General features: G+C 57.7%; 5 protein-coding genes and 1 non-coding gene across 7 annotated transcripts in view; 4 read left to right on the top strand and 2 right to left on the bottom strand.

Annotated features, from left to right (window-relative positions):
• The first annotated feature begins 5,236 nt into the window (after positions 1-5,236).
• Positions 5,237-10,745, top strand: TGFA (transforming growth factor alpha). 2 transcript variants are annotated; one of them, XM_061348243.1, is made up of 6 exons: positions 5,237-5,375; positions 8,059-8,112; positions 9,863-9,986; positions 10,145-10,294; positions 10,412-10,521; positions 10,599-10,745. In XM_061348243.1, exons 1-6 carry the CDS (start codon positions 5,342-5,344, stop codon positions 10,604-10,606), a joined length of 480 nt encoding a protein of 159 aa, XP_061204227.1. In that variant the 5' UTR covers positions 5,237-5,341; the 3' UTR covers positions 10,607-10,745. The 2 variants fall into 2 exon arrangements, with proteins under 2 accessions (XP_061204227.1, XP_061204226.1); XM_061348242.1 differs by having other exon boundaries at positions 10,412-10,745.
• MXD1 (MAX dimerization protein 1) overlaps positions 7,904-22,287 on the bottom strand; it is a 48,169-nt gene continuing 33,785 nt past the window's right edge. The window contains exon 7 of the mRNA XM_061348247.1: positions 7,904-7,915. The gene's annotated coding sequence lies outside the window, so the exon portion shown is untranslated. The remainder of the gene's footprint in view (positions 7,916-22,287) is intronic.
• Positions 12,611-14,319, top strand: FAM136A (family with sequence similarity 136 member A). The gene is made up of 3 exons (XM_061348161.1): positions 12,611-12,717; positions 13,895-14,035; positions 14,115-14,319. Exons 1-3 carry the CDS (start codon positions 12,631-12,633, stop codon positions 14,301-14,303), a joined length of 417 nt encoding a protein of 138 aa, XP_061204145.1. The 5' UTR covers positions 12,611-12,630; the 3' UTR covers positions 14,304-14,319.
• Positions 15,600-17,161, top strand: SNRPG (small nuclear ribonucleoprotein polypeptide G). Its single transcript, XM_061348246.1, has 4 exons — positions 15,600-15,719; positions 15,923-15,945; positions 16,609-16,733; positions 16,970-17,161. The coding sequence occupies exons 1-4, from the start codon at positions 15,688-15,690 to the stop codon at positions 17,018-17,020; spliced, it is 231 nt and encodes a 76-aa protein (XP_061204230.1). The 5' UTR covers positions 15,600-15,687; the 3' UTR covers positions 17,021-17,161.
• PCYOX1 (prenylcysteine oxidase 1) lies at positions 17,254-22,034 on the bottom strand. Its single transcript, XM_061348239.1, has 6 exons — positions 21,923-22,034; positions 21,638-21,844; positions 20,487-20,661; positions 19,836-20,047; positions 19,414-19,566; positions 17,254-19,079 (listed from the first exon to the last, which is right to left on the bottom strand). Exons 1-6 carry the CDS (start codon positions 22,011-22,013, stop codon positions 18,421-18,423), a joined length of 1,497 nt encoding a protein of 498 aa, XP_061204223.1. The 5' UTR covers positions 22,014-22,034; the 3' UTR covers positions 17,254-18,420.
• TRNAG-CCC (transfer RNA glycine (anticodon CCC)) lies at positions 22,119-22,189 on the top strand. The gene has a single exon. It is a non-coding gene; the product is annotated as a tRNA-Gly (tRNA).

Genomic DNA, 22,287 nt, shown 5'->3' with positions numbered 1-22,287 from the left:
AGAGACAGCAGCTCTGCAGTGCCTCTTTGCAGGGCTCCAGCGCAATCTAAAGCTTCCCCTCCCATTGGGAAGTGCTTGGGAAAGGCAGGCGTGAGATGCTGCAAGATCTCGGAGGGATCTCCAAGGCGCTTGGGAACATCCGATCCCTGCAGGGTCTCTCCCTGCTTCCCAGAGAGCAGCAGAGAACGCCTGGACCTGTTCTACCTGTGCGCGATATCCCTGGGCAGGTACATTCCTGCCGTTCCTGCCGGGCTGAGTCACCGGTGTCTCCTCCAGCCTCGCTCCTTCACCTCCATCTCCGCTTCCAACTGAGTCATTCCCATGGGAGGTGGGGATTGCACTGACTGCGCTGCGGATCGCAGTGGGAGCCCGCATTCCCAAAGGAAAGCCGTTGTTTCCTTTGCACGCTCCGGGTTCCGCTTGTGCCGATGCTATCCCAAAAGCTGGCTCGGGAGCAGGGCTGGATGCCCCGGAGGTCGCTGCGTGGGGACACGGGGCTGCGGGCGCTGAGTCAGCCACAAGGCACAATGCAAATGATGGATGAACAGGCAGAACAAGGGCAGCGCAGGCAGCTCGGGCATGGGCCGGGCATTGTGACCTGCCTGTGCTCACAGATGGGTTCATGGACCACGGACTGAGGGCCTCTGTTCAGCCGCCGCCTGCTTTCCGGCTGCGCTTGGGTGCTTGCTCCCACTGAGGTCCCTTTGCTCTGGTGGCTCGGGGTGGAAGGAGAGGCATGGCAAAGCTTCCCAAGCTGGAATACCTCAGATAGATGTCTTGTTTGGTGCATCCCGTTTGTGCTGTAAGGGTTTCCAGAGCCCCTTTTCCCCGTGTCCAGCACAGGTTTGAGGGATGCAGCCCAGAAGGCCGACTGTGCCTTGGGATGCACCCAAAGAGTATGGACAGCAGGGCAAGGAAGGGATTCTGCCCCTCTGCTGTGCTCTGGGGAGACCCCACTTGCAGCCCTGTGTGCGGTGCTGGGGTCCCCAACATAAGGACATGGAGCTGTTGGAGCAATGGAGGCCATGAGGATGCTCAGGGGCTGGAGCACCTCTGCTATGAGGAAAGGCTGAGAGAGTTGGGGTTACTCAGCCTGGAGAAGAGCAGTGGTTCTGGGCACCCTGCTCTAGTGGAAGGTGTCCCTGCCTATAGCAGGGGGCTGATGTGGATGAGCTTTAAAGTCCCTTCCAACCCATTCCACGAGAAGCCCCCCAACACCCTCCTGCCCTTCCCATCCCCATGCATCCCCTTTGGCTGTGCCTTCCCATTGCCAAACCCTCGGAAGGACCCCGCGGAGCAGGAAAACCGGAGCCGGTTGTATCTTGGGATGCATCCAAAGGCGCACGGCCTCGGGATTTTAAGGGCACGGCCCGACGTGCAGCCACTCGAGTGCTCGCTGCCTTTGTGGCCACCGCACCTCAATGCCCCTTGTGTCTGCCTGCCCGATGCGGCACGGAGGAACGCGGCTCCTTGTGACCACAGCGGCTTATGGAGAGCTGGTGAAGCCACAGCAGCCACAGCACCTCACACAGGGACCTGTCGGGACCACGGGGCATCGGTCCATCGGTGCTCCCAAGGAGAATTCCTGCTTGGAGCATGCTTATCCCCCCTCTCTGTGCTGGATAAAGATCAATATATATATAACATAATCTCGTGCTAACCCGCCTGCTATTGACTTTAGCCTGAGAGGTGCCAGCCTGGAACCAGCTGCGTTGCTGCAGCCAACAAAGCCCTTTTTAGTGGCTTGAACCGGGGTGCCCGTAGGTCACAAAATCCTTTATTTATAGAGGCTTTCTGCAAAGCGAGGCCGTAAACAGAAAGGGGGGAGCTAAAGAAGAAGTCTGGGAAGGAACAAAACCCCAAGAAGTTATTTAGGAAAAGGAGAAAACACACACACAAAAAAAAAAAAACAACACAAAACCTCGGATAAAATGTGCATTCCCAAGGGAAAATCCCGGCTATGAAAGAGCCCTTTAACCAGCAGCAAAACAGAACCGGTGGCTGTAAGATAAAGCCAGGAAAAAAAATACCCCTTCCACTAAGGCCCCATTTGGAGCAGGGTTAGGAGACGTCAGAGGCGCTTCCCAACCGGCAGCAGCACTGGGAATGGGTTGGATCCCCCCCACCGGCATTCCAGGTCTGAATGAGGGGTAAGGGGAGCACCGAGGGTGCTGCAGTGATTGGAGCATTGCAGGTTGGGATGCGTGAGCCGCAATCAGTGCCTGACCTTAGGTATAATGTTGACTTTATCCCCATCCCATGCATTAAGTGAATGGGGTGGGACACAGTGACACACACCCCCCCCCAAGCCTGATTGATTTCTGTGCTCAACAGAGAAGCCAAAACCATCCCGACGGCCACAATCTGGGTTTGTGTGAGCCCTCGGGGCCATGTTTTCCCTTTGCCTCATTTTTCACCTCCACAATCCAACATAAACAGGCTTTTATGCCGGACACCAGCACACAGCCCCCTTGTTACACGCTGCTTCGGGGCAGGATATGGATGGGGAAGGGTTTTTCCCCTTCTTATTATCGCCACGTCAGAGGGTTTTAAGCGGAGATTAAAGGGATCTCTGTCACGAGAGGGACGAGCTGATAGAGCCATGGCTGCGGATGCTGGCATTCAGCAGCATCCAGCACAGGTCTTGAGGCTCCTCCTTGCACCATTGGATCACAGAGAGCGTTTTGCAGTGGGGGATCACCTAAACCAGCCCCTAAATCTGTGCTCTGCTGTGCTTTGGATGGGTTTTCCCGCAGGCCCCTGCATCAGAGGGGTCCAAAAAGTCACCCTGCAGCCCCAAAACCTGTCCACAGGCAGGGAGATGGGGGATGAAATGCAAAAGGAAAGCTCCAAAACTAAAGGAATACCAGAACCAGCCTCCCCACAGGGGTTTATCACCTTTGTTTACAGGGTTTTGCCCTATATTGGTCCATTTGCCAGGGCAGGATTTGGTTTGCTGCCTGCTTGGCTCTGGATGTGACAAGATTTCCCCCCCCAGTTTCACTTAATTTGGTGGTGAGGAGGAAATAACCCCTTTAATGTCCAAACCCAGAATGAGCCACTGGTAAAGAGCAATTCAAAAAGGAGAACTAAAACCAACCTGCAGAGATTGAAAGTCCCTTCCCACCCAAACCAGTCTGGGATTCTATGGTATCAATGGGTATTGGGGATGCTGGTGGGTGTCAGGGATGCTGGTGGGTGTTAGGGATGCTGGTGGGTATCACGAATGCTGGTGGGTGTCAGGGATGCTGGTGGGTATCAGGGATGCTGGTGGGCGTCAGGGATGCTGGTGGGTATCAGGGATGCTGGTGGGTGTTAGGGATGCTGGTGGGCAACAGGGATGCTGGTGGGTATCAGGGATGCTGGTGGGTATCAGGGATGCTGGTGGGTGTTAGGGATGCTGGTGGGCAACAGGGATGCTGGTGGGTATCACGAATGCTGGTGGGTATCAGGGATGCTGGTGGGTGTCAGGGATGCTGGTGGGTATCAGGGATGCTGGTGGGCGTCAGGGACACTGGTGGGTATCAGGGATGCTGGTGGGCGTCAGGGATGCTGGTGGGTATCAGGGATGCTGGTGGGTGTTAGGGATGCTGGTGGGTGTTAGGGATGCTGGTGGGCGTCAGGGATGCTGATGGGAGTCAGGGATGCTGATGGGTGCTGATGGGTGCAAGCTTCTTGCTCAGTTTTCTCTGCTCAAATACAACGCGTGCCTTGTGGAATTGCTCCTGCTTTTCCAAGGCAGGTTACAAATGAAAAGGAAAACTAAAAGATCAATAAGCTCACTTATTTCCTTTTAACCGATCTCCATCGCTTGTGTCAGACACCCCCAAAACCAGGCTTTTTTGCCCCATTAACTGCTTCTCACAGCACATCCTACATGCTCTCAGTACAAGTCACCCCTGACTTCCCGGCTGGCTTTCTAGGATCGGGAGAGCATCCGCGGATTCCTTTGGGCTTCCTGCTGTGCCTGGCTCCTGCCTGCCCTGCCTGCAGCGCACTCCTCCCTGCCACCATTCCAGTTCTTGTGCTTCCACCAAGTGATTCACACCGGGAGTGGGAGGAATATTGCACAGGAGGAAGCCTCTATTTACAAATAAATATCCCGGTTATCAGGGCAGGGAAGGGAGGGGGAAGCAAGAAGCAAGGGAACAACAGAACCTTGCCTGCTCCGGGGTCCTCTCCCAGCTTGTTTTCCCTTTGGGTGGCTGGGAAGTGACTCACTGGTGCTGGCAGAAGGGATTGGTGGCCCTTTTGTGGGGGCAAGAGGGAGCTTTGCCCATCTCCCCATCCACCTTGGGAGAGGCGGTGGAGTTTGTTCTTCCCCAGTGGCTCTGCACCATAGATGGGAGCAAGGGTTGGGGTGGGAAGGCCAAGCCCCGAAGGGGTGGGAGCGCTGTGGTCAAACACTTCCACATGGATGGGAGCTGCGCTGGAACACTTGGGATCTGGGGGGTGAAACTCGGTGCTGGGGATACGGGGATCGGCAGCGTTGGGAACAAACAGCTCCCAGCCCCTTCAAAGAGCTGCTTTCAAGTGCTAAGGGGAGATGGTATCACCTGGGAACACCGGGAAGGCTCAAACCGCAGGGCTGGGAGCAGCTCCCGCAGGGACCTGGCTTAGCACCGACACAGCTGCAGGGGGGTCCATGCACTGGGGGGGGTCCATGGGGTTCCTAATGTGCCTGTCCATGGGGAATAACCCTCCAAGCGCGATGCACTGCGGCGCTTCGGCCATGCCCATGGTGTTGGTCCCCATCACCCCGCCGGGATGTGCTGCATCCCCCCACAACGGGAACCTATGGATTTCGGGATGAGGAAGGCCGGGCTCAGCGGGGTGGGAGGCGAGGAAGGGGCGTGGGAGCCGGGCCAGAGGAAGGAATGTGTGTGCGGTCCGTGAGGCAACCGGTGCTCGGGGATGCACCGGGGGGGGGGCTGCCGTGAGCCCCAACGGGGGGGGAAGCGGGGTTTGGATGGACCAAGGGCGATGGGACCGGTGCGGATCAGTGCAAGGAGCCCATGGCCGGGGGTGAGCTTTAAGGTCCCTTTAACCCCCCCCGGGCCGTGGCTCTATGGGGACACCGGGCGAGCCCGGACCCGCTTTAGGGATGGGGCGGTGGGGGGGGACCCAAGGCAAGAACCGATCCCCATGGCCCTTGGTGGGGGGGGGGCCGGGGGTGGCTCCGCCCCGGGGCCGCAGTGGCTGGCGGCGAGTCCGCGCCCATTTCCGCCGGCGCGGAGCCCGGCCCCTCGCCCCGCCGCGCTGCTGGGCACGGGCACCGCCACCGGCCCCGCACCGGCCCCGGGCCTCGCTGCGGGCCTCGGCTCCCGGACGCACCGACAGCATGGGCGGAGAGGCGGCGGCCGCGCTGGCCGTGGGTAGGTGCGGGAATGGAGGGGGGGGGACACGGGACGGGGACCCGGAGAGGTCCCCCCGTACCCCGGTACCGCCGTGCCCTGAGCGCCGCTCAAGGCAGGGGTCCGGCTGCAGCCAGCCCCGTTTGGGGGGGGATTGGAGGGACGGGGGCGATCGCGGCTGCGCTCCCCAAAACTTTCCCATGGGCTAGGACGGAGCCCCCCGCGCATCCCGGCGCAGCATCCCTATGGGGGGTGGAAGGGGAACGGGGGGGTGATGAGTGCCGGGGGGGGGGCTGCAGGGACTCGGTTAAATCCTGGCTGCGGTCCCTGCTGAACCGCTCCTCGCCTTCGGCACGGCGGGGGAGCGCGGCCCCGGCGGGACAAGGAGCCCTCCGGTCCCGTCCGCTTGGGTTAGGGGAGAGGTGAATGAACCGCGGGGTGCTCGGGGGGCACGGAGGGGCCGCTGTTTGCGTGCTGCGGAGCGGGGCGAGGCGGGGGCAAGCGAGCCCCTGGGGGGTGATGCGATGGGACGGATCCAGACCCGCTCCCCGAGCCCGGGGACGGGGTCATTGCAGAGAGCGCGGAGCCGGCGGTGGGTGCCGCTCGCTGGGATGCGTGTGCGTGTGATGGGGAGGGGAGCCCAGGGCTGGGGCCGGTGTGGGGCAGCGCTCGCTGGGGTTTTGCTGCTGTCCCAAGGGAGCGTTGTGCGTTCCCAGCCTGCGCCGCCCGCAGCACCGGGGCTGGGGGACGAAGGCAGCGCCAGCCCGGCGGGGAGAGGCTCTTTGAAGCACTTGGGCTCAGGAAAGTGCCCGGTCTTGGCCCCCCTCCAGCCCTTCTCCTCTCAGCGCTGCCGCTTTGGCTCTGGAACCCGAGGTGCCTCCTGCATCCGCTCCTCCGGGACGGCTCCGTCCCGAGCATCCCTCGCCGCAGGGGCCGGGTGCTCCGTCAGCCCCATCCCTCCTCCAGAGGGTCCCTTCAGCTCGCTCTGGGGGTGCCCACGTCCCCTCTGCTCCCGTGGCTTTGGACCCCTCCAAGCCGCTGTAGGGTCTAAGCTGTGGATTTCCCACCTCAATCCCGCATCCAGATGGCTGCTCCCGGCCTCCAGCCTGGGATGGGTCCAAGCCACCCCAGATGCTGCGCAGGGAGAGGAGCCCTTTATAAACCACATCAAACCAGGAGCTGAGAGCATCCGCTTAAGGCACGAGGGAGAAGGGGAACCTCCTCGGCCCAGCGTCCGTTCACCTGGCAGCTGCCAAGGGCTGGTCCGTGAAGCCAAGAGGAAAAGCAGAGCCAAGCGGATGAGGAGGGAAAACCTGGAGCAGGGAACAGAACCCAGCAGTAACAGGGAGCTCCTCATGAAGAGCAGGGGTGAGGCTGAGCCCTTCACTGGTGGCTGCTGGTTAATGTCGTGTTGGGGCCCATCAGCAAGTTGGGTGAGTGCAGGGGGGTGGCAAAGAGACCTTCCCAAAGCAGGGGGTGGATGGGGATGGGGTTGGGGGCAGCAGCTTGGCCGGTGTGGGCAAGCACTCAAGCACGGAGTTTGGGATGGAACCAGAGCAGTGCAGGAGATGGCCTTTAAGGTTTGGGAAGAGAGAAACCTGAGCACGGGGCTGGGATGGGATTGATGATGAGCAAGCGGATGGACATGGGCTGTGGGTTCTGGATGGGCCGGTCACAAGGGTGTGGATGCTCCATGTCTCCATAACGTGCCTCTTGGGAGCCCTTGGAGATGGAAGAGCGCTGGTGCTCTACCTGCAAGCGGAGGGAGGTTGGGAAGAGGCACCTCTGGAGCTGAGCAGGGTCCCGATAGGAGGATGGGGAAGCTGGAATGCTGGAGGGGATGATAGAGCCGCCCAGTGACACAGGGATGAGCCATTTCCCACGTATGTGGAGATGCAATATCGGCGCGAGCAGGAGGATGAAGCATCTTCCAGCCACGAGCTGCTGGTGGCAGCACAAAAAGGAAGGAAAATTGGGAAGAAACGGGGTATTTCGGATTCAATTCCCATGGGAGGAAAATGCCCGAGGGCTTTGGCAGCAGTGGGGACCGATGGGGAGAAGCCGAAACAAGGGATGCTGCTGTGATAACGGAGCTGCTGGGATCACAACTGCTTGGTGCTGGATGTGAACCCCAAGGACTGGTTCATGCGTTGGTCTCTCACCCGTCGCCTTTCTGCATGATTGGATGAACTCCATGGTGGAAACTGGGTCAAACCCAGCAAAGGGGCTCTTGGCTTAATCCGGCTTCACCCACCCTCTGGAAGCTTGGGGGGTCCCCAGTGTGCTCCGTGCCCCCACAAAGGGGGGGGTGTTCTGAGCCTGCCTGGATCTGCAGCCCCTCGAGGTTGGGGTGCGTGAGCATTGCTGCCTGCAAAGGGCTTTCCTGCCTGCACCGCAGCAGCGCTTCCAGCCTGGGCAGCGTTTAGGGGTGATGGAGCGGTTGCATCAAGGCTGGATCCGGTCCCACTGTGCGGATGCGGGCAGGAGGAGCTGTGCAAGGCGGTGCTGCATGGAGCTGTTAGATGAGAGAGCACACGGACAGGCTGGTTTCTGGCTCTGTTCTGGCTACAAAGCGCTCTCACAGGCACCATTGCCTTCTCTTTTTACCAAAACCCATAAATCTCGGGGTGATTTTGGGGTAGAACCCCCCAAGCCACCGACCAGGCTCGGTCCAACTGACCCCATCTCTCTGTCCTCTCCTTAGGTGTGCTGCTCGCTGCATGCCATGCGCTGGAGAACACCACAGCAGACCGGAGCGGTGAGTTTGCCGATGGGATGGAGCTGGTGTGATCCCAATGGGATTTATGGACCAGGCAGCAAAGCATGGGTGTGGGTAAAGCATCCTCATGCCACGCATGTGCTGGGTCAGCCGGGTGGATGCTCTCGCATCCCATGCACTTCCCTTGGGGATAACAGGTCTCCAGGTGGAATCTTGACCCTGTAGGTGCTTTATCCCTAAGGGAAAACCAGGAAGCAGGGCTCTGCGGGGTGTATTTCCCATGCTCCATGTTCTGGGGGGGGTGAATGAACCGTGGTCCCATTAACCGTGGCTCCCACAGGGAAGCTGCCGGTGCCTGACGCCGGCTCCCGGCGGCACCGAGCCGGTCGCATCCCATAATGTGCCTCATTCATAAAAGCAGCACAATGGGCAGCAGCAGCCAAGAGCCCTTCGCTTCCCCCTGCCCTGCACAGCGCAGGGGTTCGCCATCCATCGGGATGGGAGGCTCCGGAAGGGGCTGTTTGCAGGCAAGGGATGGAAAACGGGATGGTTCGATGGCATCGGTTGGGAAGGGTTAAAGGAATTGGTGTTCCCACAGTGCTGGGATGCTTTGGAGCAAAATCCCATGGCAGGGCAGGCACTGCTCAGCCCTTTCCCAGTGGATTGGTGCCCAGTGACAGGGACTGCTCCAAGGGGTGCAGCACCAGTATGGGATCACCTCATGGATGGGGACAGGGTCCATGCAAGCGGCAGCGTGGGGCTAAGGGAGGATGAAGGAGCTGCAATGTGGCCGGCAGCTGTGAGCGCTCCAAGGCTTAATGCAAGCCAGGACACCCCGGAGCCAGCCCTGGATCCTGGGATGCACTGCCCTGTGCTGATGCTGTCCCCACCGGTCCTACAAAGCCATCACTACTGAGGCTGGGTGCAGTGGTGGGCAGTGGCAGCAGGGATGTGCAAAGCTGTGTTGAGGGCTTGGCTTTTGGGGTTAAAACCCCAAAAAGGGGTATTTTCATGGGGTTAGTCAGGAATCGGGGCAGTCCTGGGGTAAAGCAATCCCTAAGGATGGAGGTGTTGGGGTTTTCTGCACCGAGGCGTGGATTTCAACAGCGATGCAATACAGCAGCGATTCCCACCGGGAAGCCCACATCCCAGCTCCTGGCTCCACAAGGATGCTGCCACCACCTCCAACACCTCCATCACCTCCTCTCTCCTCACTATCAGAGACAGGGACATCGGGATACATCCCCATCTGAGCCGACCCTGCTCCGTCTTCCCTTGCTTCACCTCCTCGGAGACCCGGAAGCATTCGGCAGACGTGGGTTTAATTACCCCAGCCTGCCATAAATTCACAGCAACAGGAACTTGAGGTGGCTTTGAAACGACAGCGATCGGATGTGCTTTATACCCAGGCTAATCCGAAAGCAGGATATTTGTTTTCCGTCTCTGCTGCGGAGGATAATTCAAACCAGCGCGGGATATAATGGGAAACAGCATCCCAAAGCCACCGGTGCAGAGCTGCAGCCGGCTCAGGCGTTATTTAACTCTCTCCTCCTCTGTTTTAAGCCTTAAGCTCTTTAGGAAATTCCTTTAGTGCCAGTGAGGCTTAGTTTCAGCCCTGCTTTAAGTAGGACCCATCTGAGCTCCTTTGGGTGGTCCTGGCCAGGATGCAGCCGGTGGACCGCATCCCACTTCGCATCCCTAAAATAAACCCATCCAGCCCTAAAACAGAGCTGGGGATGCCTGGAAATGCCCCCCCAAAATGCCATCTCCTCCTTGTTTTTGCTCCCAGCTCCGGGCCTGCCGGTGGCAGCAGCAGTGAGGTCCCACTTCAACGACTGTCCCGACTCTCACAGCCAGTTCTGCTTCCATGGGACCTGCCGGTTCCTGGTCCAGGAGGACAAGCCGGCGTGCGTGTAAGTGCTGGGAATACACTCCCGCAATCCAAATCCAAATGGGTCCTTTGTGCATTCCCTTTGGGAAACCCCTAAACTTGGGGTTGAGCATGGATTTGCCAGGCTCTGATTGATGCTCTGATCCTGGGGATGATGCTGATGCTCTTCCATTGGTGCAGGTGCCACTCGGGGTACGTGGGGACGCGGTGCGAGCACGCCGACCTCCTGGCCGTGGTGGCTGCTAACCAGAAGAAGCAGACCATCACCGCCTTGGTGGTGGTGTCAGTGGTGGCCTCGGCGCTGCTCATCGGGGTCTGCGTGCTCATACAGTGAGTACATGGTGCTGGGGACCTCGGGGAGGGGGGGCTCAGCACCTTTCCCAGCCCATTCCAGGGCAGGATGCTGGGATGCAGGCACTGAGCATCCCTCTCCTTGCTCCCTTGTAGCTGTTGCCGCCTGCGGAAGCACTGCCAATGGTGCCGGGCACCCGGGGGAAGCCAGGAGAAGCCGGGTGGGCTTCTGAAAGGGGGAACCTCCTGTTGCCACAGTGAGATGGGTAAGGGGACCGCGGGGCACCACGGTGGGACACCGGCTGCTGGTGTGTAACCGCGCTCGCCATCCCCTTCCCCGCAGGGGTCTGATGGAGCCCCTCGCCCAGGACAGCCCTCGCCGGGGACCAGCGCAGCATCTCCTCTCTGGTTTCCCCTCTTTCTTTCTTGGTTGGTTGGTTGGTTTTCCCCCCCTTTTTTTTGCCTTTATTCCCCCTTTTCCCCACCATGGAAGATGCCCTGGCGCAAGATGCGGTCGGCAGCACCATAAGGATGCTGGCAGTGGCAGCACCATAAGGATGCTGGCAGCAGCATCACCCTCTCCAAAGAGCCAAACCCAGCAACACGCAACTGGGGCTTTTCGTTGGCTTTTGGGTTTGCTTTTTCCTATTTCTTGGATTATTTGGGTTTTTTTTAACAGCAGAACCCCCAACCCCTGCAGGAGGGGGCTTTATTTTTCTATAGAGACAGAACCCCTCGGCAGTCGCTCACTTTGGGGACAGAAATGAGCTTTTTAGTAATGATCAAATGAACTTTAATCCTAGGAACCCTCATCAGGCCGGTGCTCTAACCTCCCGGCGCAGCCTTTAATCCTCTCCATAGTCCTTTCTCGTAACCAACCCGAAGCTTTCATGGTTCATTTGGGTTTTGTTCTGTTTTAAAGGCCTGGTTACTCTCATGTCTTCTGTATATGTTGCACTGAAAGTTAATATTTAATGTTTTAATTTATTTTGTGTGGTTAAATTAATGTTGATTTCTATAATATGTTATTGTGATCGGCTGATCTTTTTTTTCCCCCCCTAATACCTGGATTAGAGTTATTTAAGTGATATAAAGGACACTTTTTTCAGAAAACACGTGTTTCAAGGCTTTTTTGGGGGGATATTTGGCAAAGGAGATGCTGGGCGCAAGGGGAGCATCCCCAGGGCGCGGAACTGGTACCCTGGTGATGGGTGTAGCCCAAACAGGGCAGCACTGATAACCTGGTGCTGGGTTCAGCCCTGTTTCCCTGTGTTTCCAGCCCAAAACATGAGGAGGGAGGGATGGATGGATGGATGGAAGGATGGAAGGATAAATGGAAGGATAAATGGAGGGAGGGAGAAATGGATGGATGGATGGATGGATAAATGGATGGATGGATAAATGGATGGATAAATGGATGGATGGATAAATGGATGGATAAATGGATGGACGGATGCATAGATGGAGGGAGGAATACATAGATGGAGAGAGGGAGGGAGGGATGGATGAAGGGACGGATGAATAGTTGGAGGGGAGGGATGGATGGATGGACAGATGGATGGAGGGAGGGAGGGATGGGTGGATAGATGGATGGGTGGATGGAGGGAGGGAGGGAGGGATGGATAAATGGATGGACAGGCTGGATGGAGGGAGGGATGGGTGGATGGATGGATGGGTGGATGGAGGGAAGGAGGGAGGGATAAATGGATGGACAGACTGGATGGAGGGAGAGATGGGTGGATGGATGGATAAATGGACGGACTGATGGACAGATGGAGGGAGGTAGGGATGGATGGATGGGTGGATGGATGGATAGAAGGACAGAGGGATGGATGGATGGATGGATAAATGGATGGACAGACAGATAGATGGAAGGAGGGAGGGATGGATGAATGGATAAATGGATAGAAGGACGGAGGCATGCATGGATAGATGGAGGGGAGGGATGGATGGAGGGAGGGATGGACAGAAGGAGGGATGGACAGAAGGAGGGATGGATGGATGGATGTACGGACAGATGGATGATGCTGATCCTGTTCCTGCTGCATGGGGAGCAGGGCTGGGGGGGCTCCCCCCTCACAGCAGCCTCCAGAGCCCCCAGTGGGGCCCCTCCTCAGAGCGATGCCCCCAGCACAGGACCAGGGGGTGCTGCTGGGGGGGGGGCATCCACAGCGCGGGTGCTCTGCTGGGTGCGCGCACCCCCGCTCCTGCGCAGCCGCCGTGAGGGGGGGGTGGGGGGATGCTGCTCCCTTCCTCCCTCCCGCCCCCCCCCGGACCCGCGGCCGCGGTGGAACCGGACGCGCCGGGCGCTGGTGCCGGTGCCCGCCCCCGGGGCGGGGTCAGCGCTCGGCCGGGCCGGGCCGGGCCGGGGCACGATGGCGGAGGCGGCGCAGGCGCGGGTGCAGGCGGCGGTGGAGGGCGCGGTGCAGGAGCTGGAGCGGGAGCGCATCCGCGGCCTGCAGGTACCGGGGGGGGGCATGGGGGGGACGGGATCGGGATCGGGCCCCGAGGGGGGAGCCGCTGCCCCCCCCCCCATGCCCCACGTGTGTGAGCACGAGTGCGGCCGGGGCAGCGCCTGATCCCCCCCCCAGTGCGGGCCGTGAACCCCCAGCCCCGTGCGTGCCCCCCAACCCCTCCTGTGCCCCACAACACACCCTGTGCCCCCCAGCACATCCTGTGCCCCCTAAGCATTGACCTCTACCCCCTCTGCATGTGTTGTGCCCCCAGACATTGCCCTGTGTTCCCCCACATTGCATCTCCTGTGCCCCTCCAACACACCCTGTGCCCTCCACACACGCCTTGTATCCCCCACAACACCCTGCATCCCCTGCACGTGCCCTGTGCTCCCCCCACTGCATCTCCTTTGCCCTCCCATTGCCCTGCATCCCCCATCACACCCTGTGCCCCCCATTGCCCTGTATCACCATCACATCCTGTGCCCCCATTGCCCTTCATCCCCCATCACAGCCTCTGCCCCCCATCACACCCTGTATCCCCCCATCACACCCTATGCCCTCTCATTGCCCTGCATCCCCCATCACACCCTGTGCCCCCATTGTCCTGTATCCCCCCATCACACCCTGTGCCCTTCCATTGCCCTGTGCACCCCCATTACACCTTGTGCTCCCATTGCCCTGTTATCCCCCCATCACACCCTGTGCCCCCATTGCCCTGTTATCCCCCATCACACCCTGTGCCCATCACACACTGTATCCCCAATCACACCCTGTGTCACCCATTGCCCTGTATCCCCCCATCACACCCTGTGCCCCCATTGCCCTGCATCCCCCCATCACACCTGTGCCCCCCATCACACGCTGTATCCCCCATCACACCCTGTGCCCCCATTGCCCTGCATCCCCCCATCACACCCTGTGCCCTCCCATTACCCTGTCCACCCCCATCACACTCTGTACCCCCATTGCCCTGTATCCCCATCACACCCTGTGCCCCCGTCACACCCTGTGCCCTCCCATTGCCCTGTGCACCCCATCACACTCTGTACCCCCATTACCCTGTATCCCCATCACACCCTGTGCCCCCCATTACCCTGCACCCCCATGTCCCCCCCACAGCTGCATACACAGGTCGCACCCCCACAAAGGTTTGGGGCGTCCCCTCTCACCCCTCTCCCCACAGGGCACCATGTTCCGGTGCAGCGCGCGGTGCTGCGAGGACAGCGCGGCCTCCATGCAGCAGGTCCAGCGCTGCATCGAGCGCTGCCACGCGCCCCTCGCCCAGGCACAGGCCATCGTCACCGCCGAGCTCGAGAGCTTCCAGGTGAGGACGGGATGGGACAGCCCGCACCGGGATGGGGGCACGCACCGGTACCCACTGACCCCGTTACCTGTGCCCCTAGGACCGCCTGAGCCGCTGCACGCTGCATTGCAATGACAAGGCGAAGGATGCTCTGGATGCAGGGACAGCAGAGAGCAGGGTGCGCGGGCAGCTCGACGCCTGTGTTGCTGCGTGCGGGGACGACCACCTCCGCCTGGTGCCTGCCATGGCCAAGAAGATGATGGACAGCCTGGGGGCCCTGCAGCAGTGATGGGGGACACCCCCCTCCCGACCCTGCACTCATTAAAGGCGAGGAGGAGCCACGCTGCTGCCACCCGCGGGTGCTGCGGGGTCGGGGTGCGGGTGCTGTGGGTGATGCTCGCACGGGGCGGCCCTTGCGTGGGTGCTTTATGGGGTGGTGCGGAGGTGGCAATAGGATGGGGGTGATGGGTGCAGACCTAAATGGGAGGTTCAGGGTGGAGATAAGGCAGAAGTGATTTATGTGAGGGTGCTGAGGCGCTGGCACAGGGTGCCCAGAGAAGCTGGGGCTGCCCCATCCCTGGCAGTGCTCAAGGCCAGGTTGGACACAGGGGTTGGAGCAAGCTGCTCCAGTGGAAGGGGTCCCTGGGTTGGAGCTGGATGAGCTTTAAGGTCCCTTTATCCCAAACCAGGCTGGGATGCTGCGGTGCCCTGCAGGGCATGGGGAGATGTGCAGGGGATGGAGGGGTTGCAGATGTGCCTTGCGTGTGTGCACAGCGTGGGGTGACCCCGGTGTAGGTGCGGGGCAGGCCTGCAAGTGTGCAAGGTGCAGGGTGCGTGCATGGCACAAGGTGTGAGCACAGCACAGGGCCACCCTGCACATGGGCCATGCGCAGCATGGGTGACCCCGCTGCGCACACACACACACACACACACACACATGCACACACATGGTCACACGTGCACACACTTTCACACGTGCACACACGTTCTCATGTGCACACACATTCACCTGCACATACATGTTCTCATGTGCACACACGCACACACATGTTCACACATGGTCAGACATGCACACACGTTCTCACATGCACACTTCACGAGTGTACACACATTCTCATGCACACACATGTTCTTGAACACATTCATACATACACATGTTCTCACATGAACACACGTTCATACGCACACGCATGTTCTCGTGCACACACGTTCACACGTGCACACTTCACACATGCACACATTCTCATGCACACGTTCTCACGTGCACACACACGTTCTCACATGCACACACGCATTCACACGTGCACACACATTCTCACATGCACACACATGTTCTCACCTGCACATACATTCATTCACACATGAACATTCACGTGCACACGCAGGCTGTGCGGTAGGCGCATGCCGGCCGTGCCGCCGTATTTCCCCGTGTAGTCGCGCACTACTGCCCTTTGCCGCTCTTCCCACGCATCAGTGCTGCGCTGCTACTCGGGGCAGTACGGTAGCGGCCCCGCGGTCTGTGATTGGCTGCCGGGGGGCGCGAGGAGCGGCGGGAATGCAGAGGGGGGGACCAAGGCGCTGCTGCCATTGGCTAGCGGGGGAGCTGGCGGCGTGGTGACGTCAGGGCGCGGCGCGAGCGGCAGCGTGAGGGGAGCCGGGTCCGAGGAGCCGCCATGAGCAAAGCGCACCCACCCGAGCTAAAGAAGTGCGAACGGGAACTGGAACGGGAATGGGGTTGGAAGGAGAAGGGGGACCGGGAGGGGACGTACAAACGGGGCCCGCCGCGATCCGCCGGCCGCCGGTGTCCCGGCGTGCACCGCGGGGGTCCCGGTGTCATGGCGGCGGGGATGGGGTGCGGTGATGGCGGGTGCTCCCCTGCGCTCAACCGCCGCCGTTGTCTCGTTGCAGGTTCATGGACAAGAAGCTGTCATGTGAGTCCCGGAGCTGCTCCCGGCCCCGAGCCGTCGTTGCCGCGGGTGTCGGCGGGGTAAAGGGGCTGCGCGGCCGCGGGAGGAAAGGGGGGGCGGTCATGGTGCCCCCCCGGCATGGTTCGCTGTAGTGGGGAACCCGCGCTGGTGCTGCTGCTCAGCGAGGGCCGGAGTGGGCCCTGAGTGGTTTCAGCCTCCAAACCCCATTCATTCGGATCAGTATTGATTTATAATTCGGACTCTTCTTCAAAATCCATTCATTTGGGTCAGTATTAATTTAAAATTCATGCTCCTAAACTCTAAAAATGGTCTTCTTGCGATGTTGGACGTGGTAAGGAAGAGTCTGCTTCCCAAAACGGTGCTCAGGTGTTGGAACAGGCTGCCCAGGGCAGGGCTGGAGTCACCGTTCCTGCAAGTGTTCACACACCCTCAGTGCCATGGGTTAGTGGTGGCCTTGGCAGTGATGGGAATGGTTGGACTGGATGAGCTTAAAAGGGCTTTTCCAACCTGTTTGATTCTTTGATGCTCTAAGTGCCTCTGATTAACAATAGAACATCCCTCCCTATGGCCCCCCTCCATTTCAAAGCCACACTCCTGGTGAGAAAACACGGAATACTCATATCCAGCTCCTTTCCCTGCTCTGATTGTGCTCCGAATTTCTCATAGTGAAGTTAAATGGTGGCCGACACGTCCAAGGGATCCTGCGGGGGTTTGATCCCTTCATGAACCTGGTCATTGATGAGTGCGTGGAGATGGCACCGGGCGGACAGCAGAACAACATTGGCATGGTGGTGAGTGCTGTGGGAAGGGCACGCACAGCCTGTAGCTGGTGTGTGGAAAACAACCTGGATTTCAGCAGCATGGAATAACCTAGGAGGTTTTAGAGTTAAATCATTCAGTGTTCATAGACCGGGGAGTAAAATCCATGTGAATATTTGGTGCAGCATCAGCTTTTTGGGATAATAAATGGGAGGGAGGGTGCTGAATGTGCTGCATCTCACTAGCCACCCTGAACTTCTGCTGTTAGGTAATAAGAGGAAACAGCATCATCATGCTGGAAGCATTGGAACGAGTATAGCAGCAGGGAGACCCTCGTTGTTACCAGCTGTAACCAGCCCTGACCAACCTGCTCTGTTTACTCCTTGAATCTGCCATGAAGCACCCTGAGCATAAACTTATTTTTGTTTTGTTAAATAAATTTTGTAATGGTTGACATAAATTAAGTTGTACTTTATGGGTTTTTTTGGGGGGGTAATGGGGCAGCTGAAGCATTATTGGATCTTGGGATGGATGTTCTACATTCAAACACAGGGAAGGTGGGATTTATTGAAGCAAGTGTGAAACTGGTGCTACTTCTGGTGGCCGTCCCCTTCCTATTTCAGAAAGGAGCTACAACACTGTGTCATGTGTGTTCAGGGGTTATTTGGCTCTGAATCAGCAGGAAAATGGTAACATTCACCTTAGTGAGGAGTGGTGTGGAGTATTTGTGCCAGGCTGGGCTGCATGAAAGCAGGAATTTTCTTTAAATCATGGTATTTACTCCTCTGCACCATGGATGTGTGGTGCAGGAACCAAAGCCTGCAGGAGCTGACTGGGACTGAAGAAACCTTTCCATCATTCCCCCAAAAGGGTCCAAATTAAGTCTTTTGAATGTTTTTTGTGAGCAAAGGTGCTTCCACATACAGGTCTTTATAGGCAGAAACCATCTTTTTTACCACTGGTTTTAATTCAATTCAAGTTTAATACAAGGTTTCAAGTGCTTTCCCCAGCACCACTAAGGATGCCATTTGTAAGGGCAATATTCAGACACAGCTGAGGTATGGCAGCATTATTAGAGGCAGTTGTGGGACACAGACTCTTCTCATCTAAATTAATGCTTTTAAAACCTTAATAAAGCAAAGGACAGGAGTGGCTTTGACTACTTACAACCCATTTTGGCAACTCGTGTCCTGCCAGCAGACCAGTCCCCCCAACCCATAAGCTCCAGTACTTGTTCTGGAAGCAAATTAAGAACACAGCCCCAATTTCCACCACACTAATAGGAATAACTTGATAAACCCTTCACAAATAGCTGAGGGAAGAGATTTACAGTCAAGAAGTTGACATTCCCTCCCTGAAATACTTGGGAGAGGGAAGGTGATGTGCCTTAATCACAGTAATCACAGTGATGCAGATCCTGAGTGGACTTCTTACCATGGAGGGTGTTCTGGGGTCAATATTGCATTTAAAACTACTTCAATCTCACACAGGGATAGATGGAGCAGTTTTCCCAATGAAGGACCACAAGAATTTGCTTGGGGAAGGGCCAACTCACATGGGAAAGCTTCCTCTGTCATCCTAGTCCATCCTGAGCTGGCTGCATGTCCCCTCTTAAGGGCTAAGTGAGAAGTTAATCATTCCTTAGCTCTAATTGTGGTTAAACAGCCACAGAACATGATCCGTATCTTGAGATGCTTCCAGCCATTGGCTCTGTGCGGCTCAAAGCTCCGTTTTCAGCTTCTCATGCAAACCCTCCTGGTCGATCCTGTCGGTGTTGCCGTACCACCGGTGGTAAGCCAGCAGGGCGGCGTTCTTGGCAGCGATGGCGCTCATCTCCATGGCGCTGGCTGCCCGCTCGATGCCGTTCAGGTAGTAGATGTTGTCATGGAGGATGATAGGAGGACACCCCTCAGGGGGGCTGTAGTGGGGGTAGGCCAACCACGTCTTCACCTTGACGGAGTCATAGGAGGAGAAGAGCAGGTTAAGCTGCTCTTTGGTGAGCACCTCCTTGGAGAACACCTTCCAGACAGCCGACTGCAAGGCCAGCTTGCCTTCACCACCTCCATCCTCCACGGGAGACACCACCCCCACGCTACTGAAGAACAGTTTGGGGTTCTCCATAGTGAAGATGGCACCGAAATTAAAAGCCTCTGGATTGCGGTAACCGAAGAAAGAGGCGTTCAACCGTCCATGCACAAACGTTGCCACAGTCTTGTGGTAAAGGTTTGGGAACTCAGGGACAGGAGGGTTGAAGTTCTTGAAGGTGATGTTGGCCATTTTGGGGCTGAGTGGAGCAGCAATGACAACGATGTCATACGTGTCCCCTGTCAGTCCTGATGTAGTGTTGTACGTCACCTGGTAGAGCTTTACGGGGTCCCCTGGGGGAGAAAAGCTCTGTTAGTCCTCTCCATGGCTGAAGGGAATCCCGTTTGCCCCTTTCAAAACCATCATTCCTTTAAAATGCCACACATTCAAGCTAATGATGCCTTGCTGCAGGCTGAAGTAGCTCTATAAACTAGTACCAGCTTAGCTGTGGGAGGGTGGTGAGATAGGACTTTGAGCAGAACCCTAATTTCATCTTAAAATAACCTCCAAAAAGACCCAATGTGTTGGTTTGGTCTGCCAAGAGCAGTGATGGAGGCTACCACCACTCTCCAGCTGCTGGAATGAGCCATTCCTATCCCCACCAAAGGGAAAGCAAACCCAACTCACCTGTGGGCCTGGGTCTGACTTTTGGCTCTATGGATAACACTGTACCAGAGATAACATCAGCTTTGGAGGCATAGAGAAGGCCACTGCAGACAAGTTTGTTCCCACCTTTTACTGACCAAACACCCGATTCCACCCCTGCCAGAGAAACAGCACCTACAAAGGAAACCCCAATCATTAGAGTCATTCGTTTAATGTAGTTGTGTGGAGGGAACACTTGAAACAGTGGAAAATGAGGGGGGAAACATCCTTTTGGGGCACAGAGGTTGCTGAAGGCCAGGGCTAAGCAGGTTGCCAGCACTTTGTTGGAGTGAAGCAGTACCCCAGCTCGGGGACCTGGAATCCCATGCCCATAAAGAGCACCGGGACTGGGATGTGGGGTGGGATTCCAGCCACACTGGAAGGTTAACCTATGAAACACTCACCTACAAAGCCATTGATGTTGACACCTTGCCCATAATTGACTCTCATGGCTGGACAAACCACCTCATTTATGAATTTATGGGAGAAGCCAGCTTTCTGCATGGCTTCGTCGATGGTTTGGTTCAGCATCTGGATGAAGTCGTTCCCTCCCAGGGCATGAAGCAGGTGCTCGTTGCTGCTGAAGGCGTAGTCATGCATCTGGTAGCGGTAGATCCTTTAATCAGAGACAAGAAATTAGCCTTCAGTTGCTGTGAATTACCTTTGCTGAAGCTGTGGAGGATCTCACAATGCAGCTCCTGAGAGCCTGCATGGAACAGCAGGGCTTGTCCTTCCAGCCAAGCCTTAGCCTGGACCTTCATTATTCATTTCCTGATCTTTCCTAACAAAACCCCTTTGTGCACAGGTAGGAATTGCATTCCCTTTAGCACCCAGGTGCCAGATAGTTGGCACATCCCACATCCACTGCACGTTCCCACCTCTTGTTACTGCTGTTTGAAGATGACAGCTCTTACCTTGACCTTTTCCCTTAGAAAACTGATTGATGATGGAGAAAGGGCACCAGCGGCTCCTTTCTCAACACCAATCTTTACAGCTCAGCAGCAGGTTTCACCCTTCTCCTGAAGCCTTTAAGCCCTAGCAGGACCCAGACCTACCGCATGAACTTGTCCAGGATGTCCTCCACCCACATGTACATCCGCAGGGGGTTGAGGCCATAGTGCCAGAGCAGCTTGAAGAGGTTGATGATGTACCAGTTGCTCTCCTCGAACACAAACTCCTCCCCGTTATAAACCCCTGCGAGGCTGCCGTGTCCTGAGGCAACCGAGAGGCCTTGGGGAGAAAACATCATTTAATGAGAGACAGAGCTTGTGCCATAGAAACATGGAATGGGTTGAGGCAGAAAGGAGCTTAAGGCTCATCCAGCCCCTGCCACGGGCAGGGACCCCTTCCACTGGAGCAGCTTGCTCCAAGCCCCTGTGTCCAACCTGGCCTTGAGCACTGCCAGGGATGGTGTGAAGCTGAACTCTATCACACCTTGATTCTAGCTCTGTGTTGATAAGGGTGAGCAATTGAAGACTGCATCCCTGAGAAAGGGGAATTCATTCTTGACCAGGAGCCAAGCAGTTATTTGCAGTGGCTTTTGGACCTTTATAATGCATTGCCATGGGGGAGGAGGTGCATTACTTCCGTTGGGATATGGGTCTCCTTTTCCCTGGGTGGAGACTGGGGTACCACAGGGGGCTACGAGGGGGTGCTGGGGAAGGGGTATCAGGGAAGGATACTGGGGGTGATATATGGAGGAAGGATATAAAGGAAGGATACTGGGGGGGGGATATGAAGGAAGTATATAAGGGGGAGCACCGGGGAAAGATATGGGGGGATATTAGGGAAGATATGAGGGAATAATATTGGGGGGGACATGGAGAAAGGATATGAGGGAAGTGGGGGATATGGAGGAAGGATGGGGGGGTACTGGGCAAGGATACTGGGGGGATATGGAGAAGGATATAAGGGAAGGCTAGTGGGGGGATATGAGGGAAGGATATGGGGGGTATTGGGCAAGGATATTGGGGGGTATGAGGAAGGCTATTGGGAGAAGGATACTGGGGGGATATAAGGGAAGGCTATTGGGGCACACTGGGGAAGGATAAGGAGGGATATTGAGCGGGATACTAGAGAAGGCTATTGGGGAAGGGAGTGGGACAGCCCAGGCTTGTTCTTTACGGGGACGTGCCCCCATCAGAGCGGATCTGGACCCAGCGCATCCCTATGGGGTGCGTGTGGTGCAGCTGGGGCCAGCACTCACCCAGCTCCTTCACGAAGTGCTTCATGTGCAGGTTGAGCGGGTGCAGGACGGACCCCCCCGCCTCATAGCCGGCGCCCTCCACCTCCAGCGTGGCCAAACGGCCCCCGACCGCCTCCTTCTCCAGCACCTCCACCCGCACGCTCCTCCCGAACTTCTGCCGCAAGAAGTACGCGGCGGCCGCGCCTCCGATCCCGCCGCCGACCACGGCTGCGAGAACGGGCACGGGCCGTCAGCGCTGCCCCTCACGGCCCGCCCCGCCGCCCCCTCCGCCCTTCCCCGCCGTACCGATCTTGCCGGGGGCATCGCGCGGCCGCCCGAGGCTCGGCACGGGCGGGCAGAGAGCGGCGAGGAGCACGAAGAAGCGCAAGGCCGTCATGGCGGGGCCGGGCTCAGCGCCGCCCCGTTCAGCGCGTCCCGGCCGCGGGCGGGCCGGCCGTGAGGGAGGGCGGCCGTGAGGGAGGGCGGCGGAAGGCTGCCAGCCGCGCCGCTGGTGTAGTGGTATCATGCAAGATTCCCATTCTTGCGACCCGGGTTCGATTCCCGGGCGGCGCAAAACCTTTTCCTTGCCGTTAATTAACTATTAATTGCTGTTAATTATTTATTCATTCCCTTCTTTTCGCTTCCCGTCCCACAGCGGTGAGGAAGCACCA

The sequence above is a fragment of the Neopsephotus bourkii genome, unplaced genomic scaffold, assembly GCF_033783945.1.
Source record: "Neopsephotus bourkii isolate Nb327-2 ecotype Australia unplaced genomic scaffold, CSIRO-AGI_Nbou_v1 NB_346, whole genome shotgun sequence".
Classification (NCBI taxonomy): Eukaryota; Metazoa; Chordata; class Aves; order Psittaciformes; family Psittacidae; genus Neopsephotus; species Neopsephotus bourkii.
Note: the sequence above shows the minus strand (reverse complement) of the source record. Positions and strands in the feature narration are given on the sequence as shown.